A 24,669-nucleotide genomic window follows, 5' to 3' on the forward strand; every position below is an offset into this window, starting at 1 on the left:
AAAGGTGACTAGAGAAAGACCCAAACTGCAGGCCCTTCCCATCCATGGGACAACATCACGCAGTCCAACATACTTTTCTAATCACTGATATATATATATATACACAGGGACATTAAACCATCAGAATATAGACCAATATGCAAGCAAAACCACAGTGTTTATCAGATCACAAGAAAGGAGTATGACAGTAACCTAGTGGTAGGGACATTTGTTGAGCGTGAGGAAAGTGGAATTGCAGCTGTGTAGACAATCTCTACCTGGCACTAAACAAACAGAATGAGCTACGATGACTTGTAGCTGAACTGTCAGCTGAGTTGTTTCCTACTTTGACTGCACTGTTTTGCAGAGGGAACATGGAAAGAGATGTGAGATCATTCACAGTCATATTCAACCTAAGAGAAGTTATGTTGAAGGCATGTTGTAATAGTAGGTGCGGCAAAACCACAGCAAACTCCTAAACAAAGCAACTGAAAATTAAACCCAGAAAAATACTGTATGTTGGAAAGATCACATGCATACTTAAGTCAAATACTTTCTTTAGAAGGAGATCGCTGTTAGCAGTATGCATATACCATTGACGCTGAATTGTACTAGAGAACATCATAAAATGTAGTTTCTAACAATTCTATTAGTAATAATTAATATTAAAATCATACAGTTAGCCCTACTCAGCTCTTAAATTAGAATTGAAGGTCCCTGCTGGGGAATAATAAAAATTATAGAATAGTAAAATAAAAAAATAAAAAAATAAGAAAATCAAGCTGTGAATACGTTCAGCCTACTTTTTTTCAGTGCTGTGTTTTAGTCTTACCCAAACACCACTAGCAGTGCAGTAGAAGGTTACAGAAGAGAACTCCGCGTAACTGCAGAATGCTGCACTGTGCTGCAGCAAATTCCTACTGCAGCAGAAAAAGGTGATGCTACAGCAACATAAACTATCATTCCTATACATGAAGAGAGATTGTGGATGCCCCATCCCTGGAGGCATTCAAGGCCAGGCTGGATGTGGCTCTGGGCAGCCTGGTCTGGTGGTTGGCAACCTTGCACATAGCAGGGGTGTTGAAATTAGATGATGGAAAGTCTGTAAGAGACATACATTTCTATTACCGAAGTGTTCTGCCTTGAGTAGTGGAATAAATTGATAAAATGAGATTTATTTTAAAATAATTACATTAGTGTAACTTCACAGTTAGTAAAACAGATCACAGTGTTGATCTATTTTTAATATTTATCTTGAAAGACAAACAGTAACAGGTTTCAGAATAGACTTAAGATCAATGGATATATGAATGGTTTCAGAGGTTTGAAATAATCACTCAGATGAGGAAAATAATAATTTCTGTCAGTTGGTCTAAAGAAAGTGACTTCAAATTATGCATGTTTTAAGAAAACTACTTCCTCTAATCCTGAACTTGGAGGAGTAGACAGTACAGCTTTGCATAAGAAATAAGATGTCAGTAAAAATATAGACTGAGAAAGAATAATGTCTAGTAGATGAGAAACATATGGGATAGTAGATAAGCATTTATAAGAAAATACACCAAATATTTAGCACAGACTGTGAACAAATAGATACAAGTTATCAGATTTGGTATTTCTGCTGTTAGTGACTGGGGTGGTTGCAATTTTTTTCTTGCTTCCATGTTCATTCAACACTTTTCTGCTTTGGCTTGCTACAGGGTATATGACCAAAAAAAAAAAAAAAAAAAAAGAAAATAAACTCAACATGTGGAAGGCTGTTATTTCACATTATGAATCATGGAATCACCTCTGGATCTAAAACTACCTGTCAGAAATTGAATGGCCATTCCAATTTACTTAATTCTTACTAATTTCCCTATAACTTTCCCCTATAAAAGACAGAGTACTAGAGCTTTTCAGAAAATTAACAGGATTCTTGATATACAGACTGGGTCACTTCACAGCTCAAACATTAGTTTCACAATCCAATCAATTTTTATGTTACCTGACACAATTAATTCACCGGTGAAATAAATTGTTCTAATCACTAAAGATTTGTACTGCTTAACTGCTCTTATAGAGTAACTGTGTGCCCTCAGACACACTTTCTTCAATAGAGAAGCGATGAAATAAAAATTATATAACAAAAATCGAATAGTGCAATTTAGAGCAAAATATTAGAGCTAAAATTACTGGGGAAAAAAAACAAACAAACAACAAACAAACAAACAAACAAACAAACAAACCAACAAGAGGTGGATGAACCTACTTTCAGCTTCCTAATTTTAACTCAGGCTGAGGTGAAGTCACTTCTCCATCATACTCCTCCAAGCCTAAAGGCTAAACAACTTAATGTTATAGAGGCAGATACAAAGTAAGACCTCCAGGAGGTCAATATTCTGCTGCATTAGGGTATGCTAGCAATGGGAATCAGTTGCTTGAATCCTGGCTATTGTCATTTTGGGTCTCACTTCGTGCTGCTGCTACAAAAAAATGCATTCCCTTGAGTCCTGTGTCATATCTGGTAGCTCCTAGTAGATGTCCTAAATATAGATGAATTCTTATTTTCCATTCCTTGACTGAGAAGTTATGATGAGAACAAAAGAGACACTAAACATTTTCATGGTCCACAAAAGTTGGAAAGAGTAGATGTCCAAGAGTATTTGTTCAGTATTTCATTAATACCAGCCAGCAAGATGGATGACCCAACATATTCACCCAAGCTGGAGATCTACATTCTAAAACACAGCTGAAAATTTTTGATCATCACTGCCTGTCATTCAGACACTAAGATAATTTGATTCTCACATTTTACACTACTATTCATATCTGGACTAGACTGAAATTAAATGATAGCTGACAACTCATGAATATGACATAGAGACATCTTTATTTTACTGCTACAGCAATAGTAGGGATAGAAACTAAGACCTGTAAAGTCCCTGGGATGTACTTTTCACTATGCTTCCCTCCCCACACCTCCCCCACGCCCCCTTAAAATTTCATATTTCTAATCAGAAAGATAAACTTCTGACTACCGGCAGAACTCTTTAGAAGTGCTCTCTGTCAGAAGAATCAAATTGTTATCCATATTCTTTCTGCTCAGCAATTGCCTTGGAACTTGCTGACAAAAACTAAAACCTTTAACTGATGCTTAACAGCAGTTGGTTGTAGGAACTATGCCACTGACATGAACTAAATTAACAATATATATAAAACCAGTGAAATTCTTTATGTAAGTGAATGCTGAACTGAACATGAACTGAATTAAATCACTGTAAACCATTGTAAACTCCTTCAAGAATTTGTTCTTATATTTAAGTCCTAAACCATTTGCTTTGTAAATAAGCATCTGAAAACTGCTCAGACTATTTATTTCAGTAATAATGCTAAAATAATCTTGGCTAAGCTATAAACAAGGCTACTTGACAAGGTGCTGAGTTACACACATCCGTACACAGATCCTAAATGTAAAATAGAAATAAATAGCTGGAAAGTATGTATCATATTCACAAGTCAGCAAATGTATTCTAAGAGGAAAAGCCTAAAAGTTCCTTGAAATACTCATATTTCATGTGTTTTCAATTAACCAAACATATAAAGCATTTTAAAGTCCAAGATCAAATCAAAATCCACTTGATTTGTTTTTGACAGAGGATGCATCTAAACTCATTATTTCTTTTCAGGTACTACGTTCTATATGTGAGATATAAAGCTCACATATACTTTTCTCTCTGAAGAACAACACACTCACACTGAAGCTTAATAAACCCAAGGTTAAGCCAAGAACTGGCTTGTAAGTCAAAGATATATAAATAAAACATCTCTTTACTAATAAAGATGCCCCAGAAATGTAAAGCTGCAGAAGTGTCAACCAAGAACTTAATTATCAAATAGAATCTGTTCCGAAGCTCAATATCTCCCAAAGATGCATTGTGGGGATGACGGTTTAAGGATAAACTAAGGATAGTGAAATATGCTGGAATGGAGCAATCTCATTGATAAGAAAATGCCTGAATGATATGTTTTTTTCTGTGTTTGTTTTTTTTTTTTAATCACTTTATAATAAATAGCATATTTATTATAAATATATAAGAAGCATAAAATCCATATCATAACCATAATACAACTTTATAAAGGTAAGTATTTCTGCCTTGCAGACTGCTTGAAGTCAAAATGAAAGGATTTTTCCATCATGACAAAAGAGTTTCTACAGCCTCTTCTTTGATGTATTCACAGGTAGGCTCATAATGTCTGTATAATAATACAGACGTACAATAAATACGCAAACAATTTTATCTGAAAGAAATACTTAAGAATGTCTCGCTATTGATAATACCATACAATTCTAATCTATATACAAGATACCCATAGGGCTTATTTTGGAAGTTTCTTTATGTTATAAAATTGTAATGGTTACTATAAAAAATATTCTACGGATAAGAGTCAACGTAGTCCAAAAATCCTTCCGTTTAGCCTGACAGTCTTATGGAAATTCACGTGTATGGAAAGGTGACTGGATTCTACAGCTTATATTAGAGACAGAAAATATTCAGAAGTAAATGAAAGATATATTTTTACCTGGGAACTGATCATACGTTGTGATGAACGAGCAATATTAGCAGGTAGACCAAAGAAGTCAGGTTTATCATCTTCTGGAAGGCTTTCGATAATATGCCGATAATCCTACATTTAAAGAAAACATTTAGTACACATAACTGAGAAAACATTTGTTAAGTACACAAAATTAACTCTTAAAAGAATTTAATTAAGTGCACTATATGACACTGATTAAAATGTATATGGTATGTGGATAGTACAGGTATCTTGGTAATTTCATTTGTATTTTTTTTTCTTTTTATCTAGTAAAAATACATATTTTCTTAACGTTTCCACTCTAAAAGAACAAAGAACAATTAAAAGCAAGATCAATAACAATATAAAACAGGAAAATGATTTCAGCATTTGGAATGTTAATACTAGACAGCAAAAAGATCTATATAGTAAAGAACAGACTTTCATATAAAGCTCTATGAGGATTTTATTATCACTCATAATAGTGAAATAATTAAGATAAAAATAGGTTTGCATGATCACTGGGGATGAAGAATAGTGTCTGTAGAGGTTCTACACTCATAGTGACACTTCTCATACAAAACAGAAAGAGGCCTTGTAGCCAAAGGTGGACTAATGATGGCAGAACTCTCTCAGTGTGACCCTGAAGGCAAAAAAAATATTTGGTAATTAAAGTCTGCCTGTATCCCACTGCTTTGCATCATCTGCATTTGCACTGGATACTGAACACTTCCAAACATACGCTCTTCTTTATACTGCAAGTAATTTTAGTGAGTGCTTGCAGTATTACTTCTAACGTGTGTGTGATTTACTAGGACATGAAATCTTAGTTTAGAGATAACAATGGTGGCAGATCTATCCACTGAACCACTATTTAGTAAGATATATGGTTCCAATTATCTGAAGTAATCAAACTTGGCCTTATTACTCTTCTATTAATCAAAGCTAGTTAGAGAAAATTATGTAAGATATTTAAATATATTAAGATAGTTAAGATATTTAAGTATACAACTCTTACACAAATTATAATAAAAAAATTTAGAACTATTAACTGTAGTACAGGTAAAAAGAAACGTTCATCTGTTTGATCATATTACCTACCAAAACAGAGAGCAGCCCCATTTACTTCTTTGCTCTCTACGATATAAAATCAGCACTCCCATAGAAGATATTGTATTTAAAATAAACAAACAAACAAAACCTCAAAATCTAAGCAGTCAGAATCCAGGAAGAGAATGTCAAACAACAGTAATTTATTTTAACCTGAATAGGGCTGCTTATACCAAATCATACTATACGTTGGTCCAGTATGGAGTTCAACATTAAAATGCAAAGGCTTCTTAAAACAATAACAACAGTAAGTGAAAGGACAGGGAGATATCAGCTCCTCAGAATCTATTGAATTCCCTTTTATTTGCCCTCCTGATTCCTAAATGAGAATTAGAATTTATTTTTATCTTCAAATATAATGTCATAAAGACTTCCCAGCACGGTAACAAATTATGTGAGAGCACTGGCAAATTTTGTAAATTAGGAGATATACCTACATTTTGTTATGATGTTAATATACTAAGTAATGTAAAAATTTAATAAAGTTCTTGTCATGAGATGACACAATTTCTTTTATTCAGTTCTTCATAGCTTTGCACCACAGTCCACTCAAGTATCATAAGAGAATGAAACAGAACAGTTCTGACAACTGAATCATCCATCCCATGCAACAAAAAGATACCTTTACGTTGTATCTCTGGATTTCTTTGTGGATATAACAATCCTTCCAAATAATGTACTTCAGTTTGTGTATCATATAACTGAAGATGTATACTTACCAAAATACTGCAAGAGTTTGGTAAAGAGATTGAATGCAGGAAACTAGTCATCTTCCTGCCTCTAGTATTTAAACTGCCAACGACATTTGAATTGAAAAGCTGCTCCAAGTAGGACCGAAGAACCTTCATATCAAAGTAATTATCGATGCGGCCTCCATAAATTGCGTTTTCAAACAAGCCATGCACAAATTCCCACTGAAAATCTTTGGAACCTATAAATATATCAGTATTTTCTATCAATTACCACTGCATTATAAGCATTTCTTCCAATCACCACAGTTCTTAAGTGGAAAATTACAAAACCATCTAATAATTCATTTCTGATCATTTCTCACAGTCTCACTGGACACATAAAATAAACTGATTGAACCAAAATCACATCATGCACTGAACACTTTACTGGAAACAACAGCTTCCAAACAAAAAAGGTTTAAGATGGGTACTTTGTAAAGAATTACAAATAACACATGACACAGTACTTAAAATTAAGCATGTTACAGTTGTGCTTCCTGGTCAAGTTGCTTTTCAAATTACATTTTTCTGGCTTAGCAACATTCTCTAATTTCAATTAACTTATTTGATCACCTTTCCATAACAGGTGACCTAAATAACTATACTGATACACTGCAGCTTTCTAGTGCAGGTAAAAGCTTGATCAAAAATACTTCTTAAAAGTCCACTGTTTGTTTAGTAGTGACTGGCATACTACATGTACTTGATCTTTCCCTAATCAGAAAAGGTATCTTCACAGCAACAGGTATAAATAGGTTAATGATTTTAACTGACAGGTAATGGCTCAAGCTCTTTGTATCACTGTATGCTTTAAGTCTGTCTAACTAAGGTCCAGTTCCGGAAGCGTTAAATCTCATTTAAGTCAAAGATTATAAATAGTTTCTAAACATCAGTTCCTAACTTTACCTTGAAACTATATAAAATACAAATAATTATATATATATTTTTCTATCAAGTAAGACTAAGAAAGTACTAAGCTACAGTGGAAGAAGCGTCCTCTGAGACAGTTAAGATCAGGCTGAATGGGGCTCTGAGCAACCTGAGCAAGCTGTAGGTTCATTGCAGGAGGGTAGGACTGGATGACTTTTTAAGGTCCCTTCCAACTCAGACAACTCCATGGCTAAGAATTTTATTACAAAACAGCAAACGCTCCATTAACTCATTCAACAAATGGAAGAGTTCATACTGGCAAGGGATGGTGGCAGATGATTGCAGCTTCCAGGTATACTTCTCATATTTCCTCTTAACTTGGGAAGTAAAGCCGAATAGTTTTGGCAGTCATGTGTTTATATTTGTGAAAGGGATCCACAACTGCTCCAATGAAGATTCAAATGTAAATTTTCAATACGTACAATGAACACTTTAAGCAGAGTGACCCCACTGCAAACAATCATGCAAAATAACCAATCTATAAAAATTACTGTGAAAAGTTTTAAAATGATTAAAAAAAAATAAAATAAATCAGAATGAGAAACCTTAAGAAGGGTTAGGCTACAGAAACAAAGAGCTTTCCTTCAGAAGTGACTTACCCTCAAAGAGTCGATCAATAATGTCAAAACCAGCACGGAGATCAGATAAAGAAAATTCATAAAACTTGGTCCAGCCCTGACATTTTAAAAGAAATGCCAAGAACTCAATTAGTCACAAGATTTTAATAAATAGGTTTGATTACCCAAATACAGACTACTTTTTACTTAATATCAACTTACTACTTATTTCATGTCGCTTCTCCACTGTCAGAAAGAAAAGTATAATGAGAAAAACAATTACGGCTACTATTTCAGCAGAATGCTGACAAAACATGCATATTTTGATTACTGTCATTTCGTATTTCCATTCTGTTCTTAGTGGCACTATTCTTTGCACAGCATGAAAGTGAAGGTCTCAGAAGTCCTTCAATGTATATAGGTAAGTTCAAATAAATATTGGTACACCGTAAAGGAAATCCAGACCTCAGTCTCCCAGTGACAGACTTATTATGGCTGTATCTTTGCATATGGATGAAATCTTAATAACAAGTGCATGCGAGATGAGTATATTTTCAGATTAAGACTGCAGCTGCTCCACAATCAAGGTATCAGTCACCTTGAAGTTCATAAACTGGCGAGATGCTGCAGTCTCTCGGCAGTTTTAATATGCCTGTTTTGACAGATCTGCATATAGACTGAAGAGCTTATTGGCTGGGATTAACTGCAGTTCAGCAATATCAGGATCACATAATCACCACAAACTCTATGTGAGATAAACAGAGTTATAGTAGAAATAAGGAGAAAGAACTAACCCTGTCCTCTACCTGTTGGAAAGTTATTGGCAAATTAACAGTAATTTAAACAAAGGCAAATGAGAGATCATACACTTAATCTGTATTTCAATGATTTTCAACTATTCTTCTTCCTGAACAGCGTATTCAAAGTTTGTTCCAGCCAGAGCCAGACAATTCTGTAATTCATAAAGTCAAAACTAACAAAAGAAGTCTTAAACATTCCAGGCTCTGTCAGAAGAAATCTCTTGGATGACAGTTTAATTTCATCACAAGTCTAATTAAAATACACCAGACACAGAATAGTTTCTTGCATCTATTTTCTTTTCTTTTTCCTGCTTAGCTTGAGCATCCATAGCCAGAAAAAAACATTTTCTTTAAACAAAAACTTATCTATGGAAAAAACATGTTACAGTTTCTAAAAAAACATTATAATCCTCTCAAGAAACAAGTAAATTCCCTTGTTCTTCCTTCTCTCTGAATAGGACTGCTGTGCAGAAAGAATAGTAAATATTGCATCCTCCTTTTTACTGAAGTGCTTCTTTATGATTTCCACACAGTCCTAAATAGATCTTTTTCTCTATCCTAAACAAAAAAGGATTCAAAGGATATTCTCCATGGGACCTTACTCCTGCATTGTTAGCAGACAGATCACACAGTACCTCCACACAGATGCAGGCAATTTTCAGGGGGACAAGAATGTAAGCTACCAAGATTTTATTTTTAAATTAATTAGAAGAAAGATTAGGCACCAGAAGCATCAACATTTTTCTCATCTCTGAATGTGATTTAATGTATATTTGATGAAAAACAATTCTAATATAACAGCTAAGAATAAATGGAGACAAATTCTTAAAAGTCAGAAAAAAAGAATTACCTGAGGTATATAATTCCTTCTTTCTTGGCATACAGCATGAAACCATGCTAAACAAAAGAGAGAGTGGGCTCGAGACAAATTTCCCTTTTTATTAATTTGTTCAGGTGTCCAAGATTCATAGGTTCTAAGGAGGTTCTTTTTGAGGCCCGGAGGTGCCTGCATAGGAGAAAAACATCACTTTGTTATAAAGAACTAATACTTTCAAGTTCTATTTTCTTAAATACCCAGTCATCACATAGTTAAGTTACTGTTTATAAGTAGTATTTAAGCAAATAATATTTAACATGAAAAAAATCTGCCTAACTGATTCTTAGAATCAATTGTTAGGAGGACTGAACTACAGGAAAACAAGTCACTGGAATGAATATTAATTGATCAAATAAGTAAATATAAAATTGTTGGGTTTTTCATGCACAAGAGCATCTCCTGGTTTTATCTCAACTGCCAATTACTATTTCTGTGATCCGAGCCATCTGGCCTTATGCCATGGCAGCATTCTTAGCTGGTGTAGGGCAAATACATGTGATAAAACATCAGTCATCTCACTTATTAAGTAGTGTTTACAACCAGTAAAAAAAGCAATAGGTAATCTGTATATAATAATGAAGATTACAATATTTAAAAGTAAAAACAACTAATTGGATATCCGGACATTTTACAATGCAATACAGATGTCACATAAAGTTCTAAAGATATTGATATCATTTTTTCATTTCTGTAAGATTTTTTAAAATTCTGTCTGCTAATAAGATTACTGTAAATAAAACAAGCTTTGTAAAAGTCTTAAAATAGTTGCATATATTATGGCAAAAAGTTGCAAAATATTACAATCAATTATTTTCTTCTAAATAATGATATATATCTTGATCTTGAAAGTCAGCAACAAGTCAGCAATTGGTCAAAGCATCTCAGTCTAGCTGTAGGCAAAATCCCCATAGTCAACAACCAGTGAAGAGTCAGTTGTGCCCCTATCATCTGCTGACAATCAGACCTCTTTCCAAAATCTGATGGTCCCAGTTATTGATTAGGTTTAACCATCTTGAAAGCAAAACTCTCAAATTTTAGTAAGCATCGTTAACTATATTTTCTGCTGAGAGATTTCAATATGTGTAATGTTATGCAGTCAAAAAGGAAAATAAAGAAGAGTCTGATACTGCTCTGCAGAGGAGGACTTTCATCAAGATAGCAGGAATTCAACCATGTCCCAGGATCCATGTAGGACTTTGTTTTTATGAAACACTGATTAAATGCATAAAAGAATTTGAATTAATTTGTTATTGAGACTTTCAACAGGAAAATTAAAAAATAAAAAATAAAAAAAAATTGAAGGAAATCTTAAATCTTGCATTTATATTTTACATTCAATTGAAACATAAATTGAAATCAGTTATTTAAATAGTCCACATTATCCACACATTATTCTATCTAAATAAATAGTTGACTAAATGTCAAAATTTATTCTTTTAAAACATTCATCTTTCTAAAGAAATCTTACTTCACAGGTTATTTTCAGACTTGATTGAAGCAAAATTGGAGTAAATTTCGGATGAACTTCAGTAGTGAGCCAAAGGCGAAAGTTTGGTTTAGGCTGTAGTGTATTCAGTTCCTGCCAAAGAGATGTTACATATTGAGGTACATTTTGCATTTTGCTTTTTATTTAATACACAGAACAGTATTTACAAAATCATACCATGAACTGAAAAATTATGCTTGTCTAAAAAATTTGTGTTGTTTTTTATAAGTATATTCAAAATACGTGTTGTTTCTGTACTTTCTCTATGTTTCTTATGCTCAGCCTCATCCTGAATGTGTCAAAATAATTACAGCTCTCTCCCATATTCTAAACTATTGCGTAACAGTATATAGCATCTCTTTACTTTTCTGAGGTAAAGAACACCAGAAGGCTGGATCTCAAAAGGAGAAAGCTTGGACCATGAGTTGTGTATCAACAACAGAACTCAATGAATTTCAGCACCTGCACAGCTATATCGATCTCCGGCTTCTTTTTATTGTTTCTGTTTCATTATTATTATTATTATTTTATATGTGGTTGTTACATGCATTCTTCCTGTATCACAATTCAGAGAAAACTCTGAATAGAAAAACAGACTTTTAAGGAAATAAATACTGTTAAATGCAGTTTCAGAAACAAAGATTTCAGAAAACAACATGTAATTACTGATGTATCAAAGCATACATTTTCACACGTTTTATGTTTGAATTTGGCAAGGCTGCTTTACTGTTGCCTTGAGAACAAAGTCAACTAGCTGTTCTGTACATGAGCTTCGAGAAAGCCATGCCTCAAGAAACTCTAGCAGTTTTCCTTAAAATCCATTCATTTTGATAACTTCTAAGTCTTAGAATTTCTAAGAATAAGAAATTTCTGACACATATCCACATGCACTTACAAGGTTTGATGTTTTATTCTTATAGTTAGAAGCTTACAAACACTTCGAACAGTTCACTACCATGTTCAAGGCTAGATGAAACATATCAGTGTTGTCTTGCTTTGTCTTTCTATTTTTTTAAAACAGATTATAGGAACCTTAAAGGCATATCTATGCAATATGGTCCTTATGACAGAAACAGACTCCAAGCTTATGTGCATGGAGCACGCTTCAAGAACTATTCTAAGAAACAGAATCATAGAATCACAGAATCACCAAGGTTGGAAAAGACCTAAAAGATCATTCAGTCCAACCATTCACCTATTACCAATAGCTCCCACTAAACCATGTCCCTCAACATAACATCCAGTCGTGTTTTAAACACCCCCAGGGTTGGTGACTCCACCACCATCCTGAGCAGTCCATTCCAGTGCCTGACCACCCTTTCTGAGAAGTAATGCCCCCTAATGTCCAGCTGGAATCTCCCCTGCTGTAGCTTGAAACCATTCCCCCTGGTCCTGTCACTACTGACACGAGAGAAGAGGCTGACCCCCAGTTCACTAAAACCTCCCTTCAGGAAGTCATAGAGAGCAATAAGGTCTCCCCTGAGCCTCCTCTTCTCCAGTCTGAACATTCCCAGGTCCTTCAGCCTCTCCTCATGTGCCCTGTGCTCCAGACCCCTCACCAGCTCTGTTGTCCTCCTTTGAACATGTTCCATGGCCTATGGAACATGGTTAGGCTGTGGTTGGACTTGATGATCTTTGAGGACTTTTCCAACCTGAGTAATTCTATGATTCTATGATCTTATTCATGACTCAGAAACCTGTTAAGGTTTATTTTTCAACTTAAAGCATCATCATGTAAATGCATGATGCTTCAGAACTGCCTGATAAGTTTCAAACACACAGAGTGTTGGACTAATTACCCTTACCTTTTCCAATACAGGAAGCCAAGGTATGACGAGATGCAGGTTCTTTAAACACAGCCATTCTCCATTGCGTGCACATTCTTTCAAAGTCTGAATAGCAAGGTCAGCCTGACCTTGGCCCATTGCAATCTGAAAAGCAAACCAACTCTTTGTATCAGGAATTCATCACGCCCCATTTAAATACAAAATTGGAAAAATTCATGAAAATAACTTTTTTCTTTGCAACAGATGTAACCTGAACTTCTTAAGTAATAACACCCAGAGTCTTTCATTAAAAAAAAAAAACAAACAACAAACATACAACACTTGGCGACAGTGATGGTGATCCCTGGGAACCCAGGAATAATTTAAATATCAGTGACCGAACTATATTACTGTAGAACTGCTGATACAATAACAATAAAAGCTAAAAGGGAATTTCTTTTGAGCTTGGAGTGCTTCCTTTGAAGAAAAACTATCAATTTCACATTGATGGGAGTGAAAAACTATTTTTCTCTTTTCAGCTGGGAGATATGAATAACTTAAGAAGTCTCTTCTTTTTAGGGTAACAGATTACAAGCAAAATAAATGTGGAAATCAAATCGAGAGACAGAGACAAAACAATGTACAGAGAAATCAGTGTAAACTGGAAATAAGGAAAGTGGCACAATTACTACAACTGATGTTGGACTAACCATCCATTCACCTCAGCTCTCCCCTGGAACCTACTTGAAAATGTTACATAAAAATCCTGTACCAAATAGGCTAAAATGAAAGTGGTTTTTAGGGCTACAATAAGTTTTGAATTGACATTACTACTATAAGAAAACAGGACCATTATGACTAATACAACTTCACCAAATATCTCTCAATAAGAAATACATAATGTCCTTTTATGCTAAAACTCCATTGAACCAAAGTAGTTCAGGGCCCTAGCTTTATATGATGATACAAGTACATCCTGCACCTAAACAAAAGTATATCTTGAAATTCAACTTGAAATAGCCTACAGACAACTGAAAAAGAATGAAGTCATCAAAAAATCTCAGTATAGCACACAAATTTAGTGAACTGTTCTTTATTCCAGAAGAGAAATGATTTCACAGAAAAAATCTTCTGTGGTCTATTCAAAATGCATAGAAAATTCAGAACAAAATTAACACCAAAATATTCTCATTAGTGGGAATTTTCAGATGAATTACCTTCAAGTACTGCCCTTTAATCAAATACCACACCATGTTACATTTCATATGTCCAAAATGTAAAGGATTCTGAGAGATAAAAAGTTATATAGCAGAGTAAGATATTTATATTCTTAAACGTTTGAACAAAGCCCAGTTTACACTGGGTTTTGTTTCATTTTCATGACTCCACCCTAAAAGCAATAATACAACTGTCAGTTGTAGTTTTTACTAGTGTAATGTACTAAAAAATATGTAAAATTGTACATAACAAACTGTGGGTTTTCATAATTATGCTCATCTAAGGCTGACCTGATGATAGCACTCAGTATTTCCTTCAACACTGGCGAGTTCTTGCAATTCTTGAGAAGGATCAGCACCAGGAGAAATAATTATCAATATGGGCTCAGTTTCCAGGGTCTCTTTATACAGACGTTTCAGATTCAGAGGTGATGGAGACAATTCCTTTATTCCTGTAATTAGAAGCATTATGGAAATAAAGTGACTATGTAGAATGAAGTGCTCTTCAGAAGATTTTTCCTATTATTCAAATGAAATCAACAATCAAACTGCTGGGATAAAGTAAGATTTCTTCAAAGCGTTAAGACTGATACTGTTTATGCTCTTGTTTTAATTTGGCCTGCCATTCATAGAAAAAGCCATTTTTGGTTTACAAATCAGCACGATAAATGGATAATTAAAGCTTTAACTGCAGTACGACACGACAGTATGCATTATTATTGATCCTGGCATACCATGAGTCAGCAGACAAAAAATTTCTGTCAGTAACATATTATATAAGTAACGTATAGTATAACTGTCACGTGCAGATGTGCACACAGCAATTCAAATGTCGGGATCTGAGTTAGGAAAACATAAAACCTAAAAACTTCAAAATATATCACACCGTGATACTTGCAAGCAACACAAATGAATTAATAAACAAACTTCTGCAATATGTCCACAGTGAAGAAACTTTGATGCATTTTCAGAAAACACTGTTTCAATTCAGATCAGTGATGTTTTTATATCTTTTTATACATTTATCATTTGTCATTGCTGAAAACAGCAAGATGCTAAGCAAACATCTTTTTCACTTGTTCAGTCATCCTTATGCTCCTGTTCATAAGACTGCTTAGCTCCTACTGACAGATGTGTAAAATAGAGCACTCAAAATAAACCAGAATCTTATGGCAATGTTGTTGCTGTTTAGCAGTGCAAACAGATGCACCCAGGTTCCTGAGAAGCTACATTGTCTAGCTTTGATATTTTAAATTTAACTGGCAACTACAGCTTGGCCTCCCATTAACAGAGAAATACAATAAAAAGCTATAATAAAATAAAATCTATTGGGCAATAGACTGGAATATGTTCACGTGCAACTTCAGTTATTATAGTAATACATTTGATGATGTTGACTATGCTAAGTTAAAAGACAAGCCATTCCAAATGAGTAACTGCTTAGCCAAATATGTTACAGTACTCATGAGATGCATCACTTAAGAAAACGAATACAGCGCAAGTATTATTAGCAGTCTGGATTTTAGAAAGCTGAGCATAGTTTTTTGAGAAAGTGCAGTGCTCAAGAATCCCTTCAAAGAATATGTCAGGACTTTAAACCACTGTTTCACAAGCCAAGAAAAGCACTTTGTAACAATACTTTATGAAAACAAGATCAGACAATCCATTTACAATAGAGTTTAAATTCTAAAACACAGAAATTCCATATGAACCATAAAGTAAAAAATATATATTTGACACTTTAAAAGATTTATTGATGTAATTGTTGTGTGGAAGCACTCTGGTGAAAAATGAACTTACCTAGGGCTCTACATGCAAAAAGCGCCATGGCACTCTGCAGCCTGTCTGGTCTAAGAGCCTGGACCACAAGTACCTTAGAAGAAAATACATTCATGGGAAATGAATTTATAAAAGTATAATGTAAAAACCAACAAAGCAAAACTCTTCAAAGAAAATACTTTTTAAAAAAACAAACAAACAAACAAACTATGTTCACCAGTAATTTCCCCTAAATATATAGAGCTATATGATCATTCCTTTCCAAGAAAACGTAATAATTATTCTTTTTACAGAACTTTTTTCATTGAGAAGAACTGGGAGGATAGTCCTACACCTAATGCCTATTTTTCAGGTAGAATATTTTCTACCATGCTTCAGAATAAATGAATGTTTCACATGGATAGCCAGAATAACCGAAAATAAACTTAGCTGAAAATAAACTTATACTGCTATGTCAATATATGATTTTGTACATATTTTGCAAGCCTCTGCAATTCTGTGATTCTGTGAAACACTCCTAATGCTTCCAGTGCAAGGAATTAGGTATGTAATATGCTGATTATTACAGAGTTACACTCCTACAGGTATTTTTTTTATGGCAATATTTTGCTCACTTAAGAATAACAGTTTGTCATTTCATCAAATCAAACACATGACTCAGAAACACCCTTTTGCATTATGGTTCTTTATAAATTCTGTGAAGAATATTTTAGAAATTCTCTAAATAGCCAAACAGAGAGCCTCTAATAGTGACTAAGAAGAAACTGCATTGCCTTAGACGTAATCCCTTTCTTAGATCCAAAAATTTTCAATTTACATGAGTTTCTTTCTTCAAGAGAGAAGTAACAGCATCTTTTGAGAATAAGCAATGACAACCCTCATTCCATAAATGCAAGAGGAATTCTTGCATGAAGGATCCTATCGGTGCAGAAGAAACCTGACTCTCCAGCATTACTGGTGAGCTCCTGAGCTCCAGGAAGAGTAGAATTTCATGGCTACTTTTCTAAAAAGTGGCTGCTACAGCACCTTCTATGTTTTCAGTCAGGTGTGTTTGCATTTCATGATGATCTAAACTAATATGCTCAGCAAGCTGAGAAATTCGGCAATAACAAAGCAAGCATGAAAGAATTTTGATACCTATTCATAAAATTTATTCTATGAATATTAATAAAGAACATCTTACCTTGCCATTCTCAGCTGCAGCCAATACAGTGCCACAAAAAAGACTCAGATGAGAGAGAACTACATACATATTACAGAAAAAAAAAACCAAAAAACAAAATAAACTAGCTGAGCTATAAGACAAAGACAAAATAGATTCTGTCCCTGCTTACAGTCCAACCAGGTTTTCAGCTTAAATTCTTTAGATGTAAAACTTTTGTGCAATGCTGAAACCACAACTAATTTTAAGTAATTTAATACAGAACGTTACCTGTTGAAATAAAGAAATTCTTTTTACAATAGTAGATGGGAAGTCTTGCTCACACACAGAGCTCTGAGAGAAAGTGTGCCACAAACTTTCATCTTCAAATCCAAGAGTCTGATAGAGACATGGGAGAGAAGTCTACAAAACAAAACAAGCATACTGAATAATAAAGAAAAATAATTATTTGGGCACTGTATATTTTCTGGAATTAATAAATACCACGATGACTTTGAAACATGTAAAATACTTGTGCATTTCATAAAAATCCCTTCAATTTTCATCTTGGAGTTCAAGAATAAAAGGTTAGAATTTAAAACTTGTTTTTCTACTTCTGCAAATGCTAAGCTGGTATTTACAATAGCTTTGTTTTTAAACTTTAAGGCTCCTTGTTTTTAAACTTTAGGCTTAACTCAGGGTTATTCTTTTCCTGAAATCATGATCTGGTTTTTCTTCTGTTCACCATCTGAAACTGTCAAACTTTTTCTTTTTTAAACCCTAATAATCACATTTTCCACACCACTGTTGCAATATTGCTCCCAATTCCTGGTGAAGAGAAACTAAAAATAAACAATTGTCAGTCCAGCAACAACAAAAATCCTTGCCAAACACTGCTCACTGTTTTCCTTCTTGCTGCTGAGCTGCCAAGAGGAGGAGAAGAATCTAAGCTAGCACTTCTAGGATCAATATTTTCATTAAATTTTCCTTAAATCAAAAGACTTCAGTTATGACTGTGACACGATTAATCAAAGCAATTAAGTGTTGTGGCTTTTTAATATGAAATTAATTGATTTATGCAACTAAAAATCTCTGAAATATTTCAGTGAAAGTCTGTTAAGTAAAAAACGAGTTTCACAATTAAAGGCCCATTTTAATACAATATAAAGTGGTTTCTGAAATGCCACAGTAGAAAAGAAACCTGTAACTTAGTATTCTTTGCAATTTTTCTTTTCTAAAATTTTCTATTCATACAAATTGTAATTCTTTGGGTAGGCTTAAAATATACTAATCTAGGATGATACATTCATAACTTGGAACTTAGTTTCAAATGGGTCCATAAGAGTCCACATTTTCTGGAACACATAATAAACATTTTACAATAACAAAACATTTCCTCTTGATGGTATTTGAGTCCAAATTACAATCACGTTTTAGTTCAATGTAAACTGACATGTGATACATACCTTCAAAGATGCCACTGCATAGGCTCGCTCCTGTTCTATCCAAGAAGGAATCTGGTCATGAAGGCTTCTTTTTGAATCCTCGTTGAAAGAGAATAAATTTGACATATAAGTTACATCATTTTCTTTTCTTTTATTTCTTTTTTTGGGGGGAAAAGATTATGAAACACTTGTTTTAGTTATAGTAGAACTGTAATTGTGCTAATAGGAAAAGAAAAAAGAAAAAAGAAAAAAGGCAAAAAAGAAATGCACAGAAAACTAATTACCATTAAAAAACAACAACAAAAAAAAAACTGTATAATATTAATGTGAAAATTTATCTGTTCTTTACATGTATTCCAACAAGAGTAAATGTTCCTTATTTCAAAATACACAAATTAAAGCAGCTTACTGATTTTCTTACAGGATCTCCAATGATCACACCTGTAAAAGTCTCCCATTCCTACAAGGAATAAATGAACACCTCAGATCAGTCATCAGACATCCTTAAGAATAAAAATTAGTGTGCAGCACCACGTAGGCAAAGCAGAAATTATTTAGAGGTTAAACAAATTAAAGCCTCGATTCTGAAAGAATTATATGACAGTTTTAAAACTCCACATGATATTAACAGTATTTACCTTTCACAGAATCCAAGTTAAGCAATTACAGTGCTTTGCAAGAAAATAAACAAAGGGAAAAGCCATATCGTTTTTGTTTTTGTTTTGAACTCCCACAGCTTCCATCCATATCATCCACATACAGACTAGAATGAAGTAACACGGTTGGTAAGGACATACAACTGTCTGACTGGGTATCTAGAGGCCCACAGAACAGAAAACTATCAGTTTGCCTTTCAGTAGTGTTTCATGTCATAGTGTCTAAATTACACTTTTAGCAGAATAATATGAATAGCGAATAAAATAGCTTGGTATTATGAACACTTCAGTTGCATTATAAAAGGGTTATTCTTGCTTGAATCTGTGTGTAATTAAATCCTTCAAACTTTCTATTTCTAGCCAGGAAGAAAATTTTTAATTTTTTTCTTGATGCAGCCAAGATACAGTTGGTCTTCTAGGCTGCAGGTGTACACAGATGACTCACATTAAAGCTTTTGTTCAACAAAAGCCCCAGGTCCTTCACAGCAGGGCTGCTCTGAATGAGTTCCTCTAGTCTTTCTTTATACATAACTGGGATTCCCTATGTCTGAGAATGTTGTCCAAACACGCCTAGAAATCCAGCAGGCTTTGTGATGTGACTGCTGGGGAACCTGTTCCAGTGGCAGATGAGAACACACATCTAACCTATAGATATTTTACACAGTAAGCAATGAATAATCATTGGATGAAACGTGTAAAATGAGACAGCATTACTTCACTTTCCTGAAAGTGTCTTCAACAGCAGGTTGCAGAATCAGAGTTTTACTTTCTCCTTACGTATTGCAATCCTTTTCTGCATTTGGACAGAAGGGAGGATGTGCAAGGAATGGTCAGTCACAGCAGATTTGTATGCATTCCTGTACTTGTGAAGGAATATGTGTATTCAACTGAAAGCACTCACAAAAAGCTGCAACAGCCCTCCATAAACATCTTCTTCTCTTATAAAAGTAGCAACTCTTCACCTACCACTTACCAATGGTAATCATCACTTTGAACCCAATAAATTTAATGTTGACATACAAGAAATTTTTAAAAGTAATTAGAGAAATAGAAACATGGAAAACTAAAATCCTGAGTCACATGCCTACTGACAAAAACCTTTCATCTATTTAATGTTAGATAACGTTAGTGTTTCATCATGTTAATCACTTGCAAATTTTCTTTCTCGCACTTACATTCTCTTGGAAGAGTTCAGGGTGCATTCCTCGCACAAAATGTAGAGCAAACATTAACTGATCAGCCTGAAATAAAAGCAGTTAAGTAAGTAAGTAAGTAAGTAAATAAATAAATAAATAAATTGCATTTGCATTTATATCAGAAGTCACCTTTATGCCTCAGAAGTCTTTAAAAATCTCACACAGATAAGAGGCAGAATTAGCAGCAGACTGCTGATCACTTTTATTTGTTCTCTAGGACCACTGTCAGAACAGGATACTAAGGCGGATGGATCATCTGTCAAGCTGCATGATAACTGTTAAACTCAAAATCTTCCAACCTCCAGCCCAATCACCCAGGGTGAAAATCTGTACAATACATCTCCAATCTGTACTCAGGCTTTGAAATATTCCATCTTTTCTGACATATACAAATAGTGTGCCCTTCAACACTCAAAAGATCTGATGATGTAATGGAAGGCTTCACAGTCATGATTTCAAATAAAGACTTCAAATTATCATCAGTATTCCATAAGATTCCACTTGAACTTTGATAAATCAAAATCCTTAGAAATACTGCTACTTCTGCATCCTCAGTGTAGGGTTGCTAGATTTTTAGGGGTAAAATCTTCCAAGATCTCTCTATTCTCACCAATCAAACTTCAGACTTGAAATATTTATACTACTGGTCAGATGGTCTGTGCAGACTTTTTATGTCTCTGTCAGCCTAGGACTATAACACAAACACCTCCTTTTATGAAATCTGAAAGTGAGAGGTGTATCTACCCTAGGTTTTCACCAAGAAGAAAAGCCATCTGATGAAGATACTGTGCAAACAAGACTTCAAGAGCACTACATGGACAAACAGGAAAACAGATGGAAACAAACAAGCTAATAGGTAGAGATTTGGGGCAGAGATGAAAAGAGGAAATAGAATATTACAGTGTCTGTTGTTTGGGTGTTTTGTTTCCTTCCAAAGAAACAAACATAAAAACAATCACAATGATAACTAGGCCAAACACTCATACTTAGGAAACACTTGAAATAAGACCAAACAGAATGAAGAGGTCCCAGAAAAATACAGTCTTACCTTAAACAAACAGCGGCAAACATATTCATACACTGCATGTTTCAATGTGTAAATAAGCGACTCAATTCTTTCATCAGTATTGCTTGAGTCCTAAAAACAAAGTTTTGATTTTTAAAATTTATGTGGAAGTAAAAAAAAAACAAAACCAAAACAAGCAACTTTCAGTTGGAATGACACAAATTATCTGGACTCTGTGACACTCACCATTTCTAAAAACATACATGGCAAAATGTGAAGTTCATGCTGAGGCATCAAGTAGTGTGTAACTTGGCTTTGAATACTCTGACTGTGGATGTCATTCTACACTATGTGTAAGGTAAACATACAAAGAGATAATATTTTCTTAATTTACAAATATCTTTGATGTCTCATGGCTTTCACTTGGTAAAAAAATTGCTTTTGCATTAAATTTTTAAACAATTTCTATACAAGTATGTTGATATTAAATGCATCCTGTATGCAAGACCTGTAGCTAATATTTGGCTCAAATAAAATAAGCAGTGTAGAAAACAGTAAATATAATCTCTCTATAAAAAGTTAGAAACAAACACCAACTACAACAGGAGAAAACTAAAAGAAAGACATGATAAAAGAAAGAAGAAGCAAAGAAAAAAAAAGGGACAGTGGTGTTACAGGTACTATGAGGTTCATCTGAAACAAACTCATTTCTTCCTCGCTGAAACTAGCAGAGATGGACTTCTAAAAAGAAGGACAGTGTGGATTCACAAGCTGCTTTGACTAACACCTGCCCAATTTCTAGAAGACTGTATGGGAAAATGCAAAAGTGGAGAGAGGCAAAACAAACAGGAAGAAAGCAGAGGTGGATGTGACTGACAAAGACAGAAACTGAGCTTCAAAAAGGTTAACATAATAAGCAGAAAAGAAAGAAATTACACAAATGTGTGAAAAAAAGAACAAGAAATTAGAAATCTCATGGTGGGGAAGAGAAGAAATAGGTGAAGAGCTTTAATGAAGGCAAGAGTACATCACTGGAAGTGTGCCTCTGCTCATGGTTGGAGCTGAAGTACACAGAGACATCAGAGTAAAGGGGAACCTAAAAGTTACATGATAAAAGGCAAGCAAATGCATTTTTCAAGTGGGAACAAAGAGAAGATGAACTTTGGAGATGCTGAATAAAAACAAGGCATATCATTATTCAGTGTGCATTTTTAGGCCTAAAGTGTGAGGTGATGAGGGATGAATCCACAACTCTGCACTTCTGTAAGAAAAATGTAATGGCCATAAGAAGAAAGAAATGTAAAAATTCATTTTCAGCCAGGCAAGCATGCTTAAAAACTATATAAAAACACAGTTTTGATCTTCCTTCAAATTACTTGATGATATAGAAACGTAGATTTTTTTACTTATTCTACCCCTTGTTGACAGAACCAGCTTTATTTGGATATTAGCTCATTACTGAAAGTTTTGTTTTAATGAAGTTCTAATCAATTCCTAACTCACCTCAGACAAAGAGCAAGACTGAAATTAAAAATAAGAGCTTGTTTTCAGAAGACTCAGCAATTTTACAATTCATATGTAACATAAATTACATTAAAAATCATACGATTATAATCATAAAAAATTCCTGTGCATCTGTTCTGTGTATGTAAAGCTTGACAGTTCAGCATCTCTACTTATACATTATTCTGTCCAATTGTCCAGCTAAAAGATTCTACAGATCAAAGCAGATTGATGCACCTGCAGCACACACAGCTTTAGGAGAAGAGAACATACCTGTTCACTTTGCAGTGCTCTCTGGAAGAGCCGTAGGAATGCCGCCAAACTAAAACGGTACATATTATTAATTTTGGACAAGTCAGAGATAATAAAGTACATCTTGCTAGCACTCTCAGCTAAAGGGAGATACGCATTCCTCTCCTGTGGATAAAAGAAATACAGATATACATAAAAATAGTACATTACTGCCATCTATTGACTATTACATACACATTTATTGGTGCTATTTAAGAAACATCCATATGACTTGCACTGCTTGAGAAAACAGAATACTTGCTGATTTTCAAGCTGAGGCACACGCACTCAAGACTTCCACACTGTCTTTAGCTTTTAAACATGTCAAAAAACATTATTCTGTGAAGTCCTTTCAGCTGCGAAGAACATCTTGGAAATTAATTCTAAGGGCACTGAGATCCCAACCCACCACGGAGCCCTTCACAAAACTCAGTAATTAATTCATAACAGAGCATAGGAGAAAAAAGGTAACAGGAAAAAAACTTGTAGTGTGTTACAAAAAACAGCATGCCAGATGATCAGCACCACCAATTAACAACATTTTTGCAGTACTGAGAGATTAATTAAATACGAACTGATTTTATTCTCCTGTAATCTATATATACACAACATTGCTATTTTATAGCAGAGGAAAAAAAAGCAACTAAAAGATTGTAAATGTTTTTCTACCTGATCAAGGGAACTCTGAAGTCTGTGAGATTCAGCAAGTGATTCTTGGATGAGTGCACTACTTGCTTTAGTCTGATTCAAAGATTCAATCAGATCTTTATTTTCTAATATATTGCCTTGTGATGTTGCAAGTGTCTGTAAACAAAAAAAGCCCCCTACGTTACACACACGTAAAAATAAAAACACCTGTAAAGCCTGTAAAGTAACTATTTTGAAAGCTGATGTATATACTTCTGAAGCACTGAATGCACTAAGGGTACAATTGACGAATTGACGTGTTGTACCAATGAAGGACAGAAAATACAACCTACAACCAAACTCTCAAAATCCAGACCACCACATTTGGAACACAAACTGCCAGTAAGCTTCTAAGAATTTCTATCATCAGATTTTTCTGCTCCAACATCTCTAAATAAACACAAATCAGAAATATATAGATCTTTATTTAACTACCAATATAACCTGAAATTGGCTACTTGCAATTACTTGCAATACTCAAGGAATAAATAATCATTTTTCCCTTTCAAGTGTTTGTCTCAGTCGTGAACAAATAATCCAGGAACAATGCTTCAAAGGTTCAGATCTGCTGAACTGAATGAAGACTGTATACTGTATTTTAATTAAAAAATACTATTAACCAAAATATGATAGCCTGTTTTTTGTAGCCAGTTTGCACGTCTTATACACTGGCAAGTCATAGAAGCCACGTCAGTATTTCCTGTAACAACACATCAGGAAATTTGGATATAAAGTTTCATGTAGTTATCTAGCTGGAGAGTAAAACTATTTGTTTCTTTGTGGTGTTTGATTTTGCATTGAGGAATCACAGAATAAACTAAGAGATGGCACAGCATGCATGCTGCTACCCTATGGTTTTGGGAAGAAAACCATTACTGTACTTCAGATAAGACTTTTTATGTTGCTTTACGATTATGGGAATTTAGCTCAATGACCTCAACCATTGATTTCTTTT

General features: G+C 34.3%; 1 protein-coding gene across 1 annotated transcript in view; it reads right to left on the bottom strand.

Moving 5' to 3' along the window:
- The window catches only part of DYNC2H1 (dynein cytoplasmic 2 heavy chain 1), a 127,394-nt gene that overhangs the window by 39,601 nt on the left and 63,124 nt on the right, over nt 1-24,669 (bottom strand). Inside the window, exons 68-82 of the mRNA XM_072326710.1 lie at nt 23,697-23,831; nt 23,010-23,153; nt 21,276-21,365; nt 20,207-20,272; nt 18,785-18,835; nt 18,397-18,474; nt 17,222-17,353; nt 15,811-15,883; nt 14,302-14,462; nt 12,833-12,958; nt 11,010-11,120; nt 9,515-9,670; nt 7,907-7,982; nt 6,366-6,577; nt 4,543-4,647 (exon numbers count right to left, since the gene is read on the bottom strand). Coding sequence (XP_072182811.1) covers nt 4,543-4,647; nt 6,366-6,577; nt 7,907-7,982; nt 9,515-9,670; nt 11,010-11,120; nt 12,833-12,958; nt 14,302-14,462; nt 15,811-15,883; nt 17,222-17,353; nt 18,397-18,474; nt 18,785-18,835; nt 20,207-20,272; nt 21,276-21,365; nt 23,010-23,153; nt 23,697-23,831 — 1,716 coding nt within the window. The remainder of the gene's footprint in view (nt 1-4,542; nt 4,648-6,365; nt 6,578-7,906; nt 7,983-9,514; nt 9,671-11,009; nt 11,121-12,832; nt 12,959-14,301; nt 14,463-15,810; nt 15,884-17,221; nt 17,354-18,396; nt 18,475-18,784; nt 18,836-20,206; nt 20,273-21,275; nt 21,366-23,009; nt 23,154-23,696; nt 23,832-24,669) is intronic.

Source organism: Excalfactoria chinensis, chromosome 1, assembly GCF_039878825.1.
Source record: "Excalfactoria chinensis isolate bCotChi1 chromosome 1, bCotChi1.hap2, whole genome shotgun sequence".
Taxonomy (NCBI): Eukaryota; Metazoa; Chordata; class Aves; order Galliformes; family Phasianidae; genus Excalfactoria; species Excalfactoria chinensis.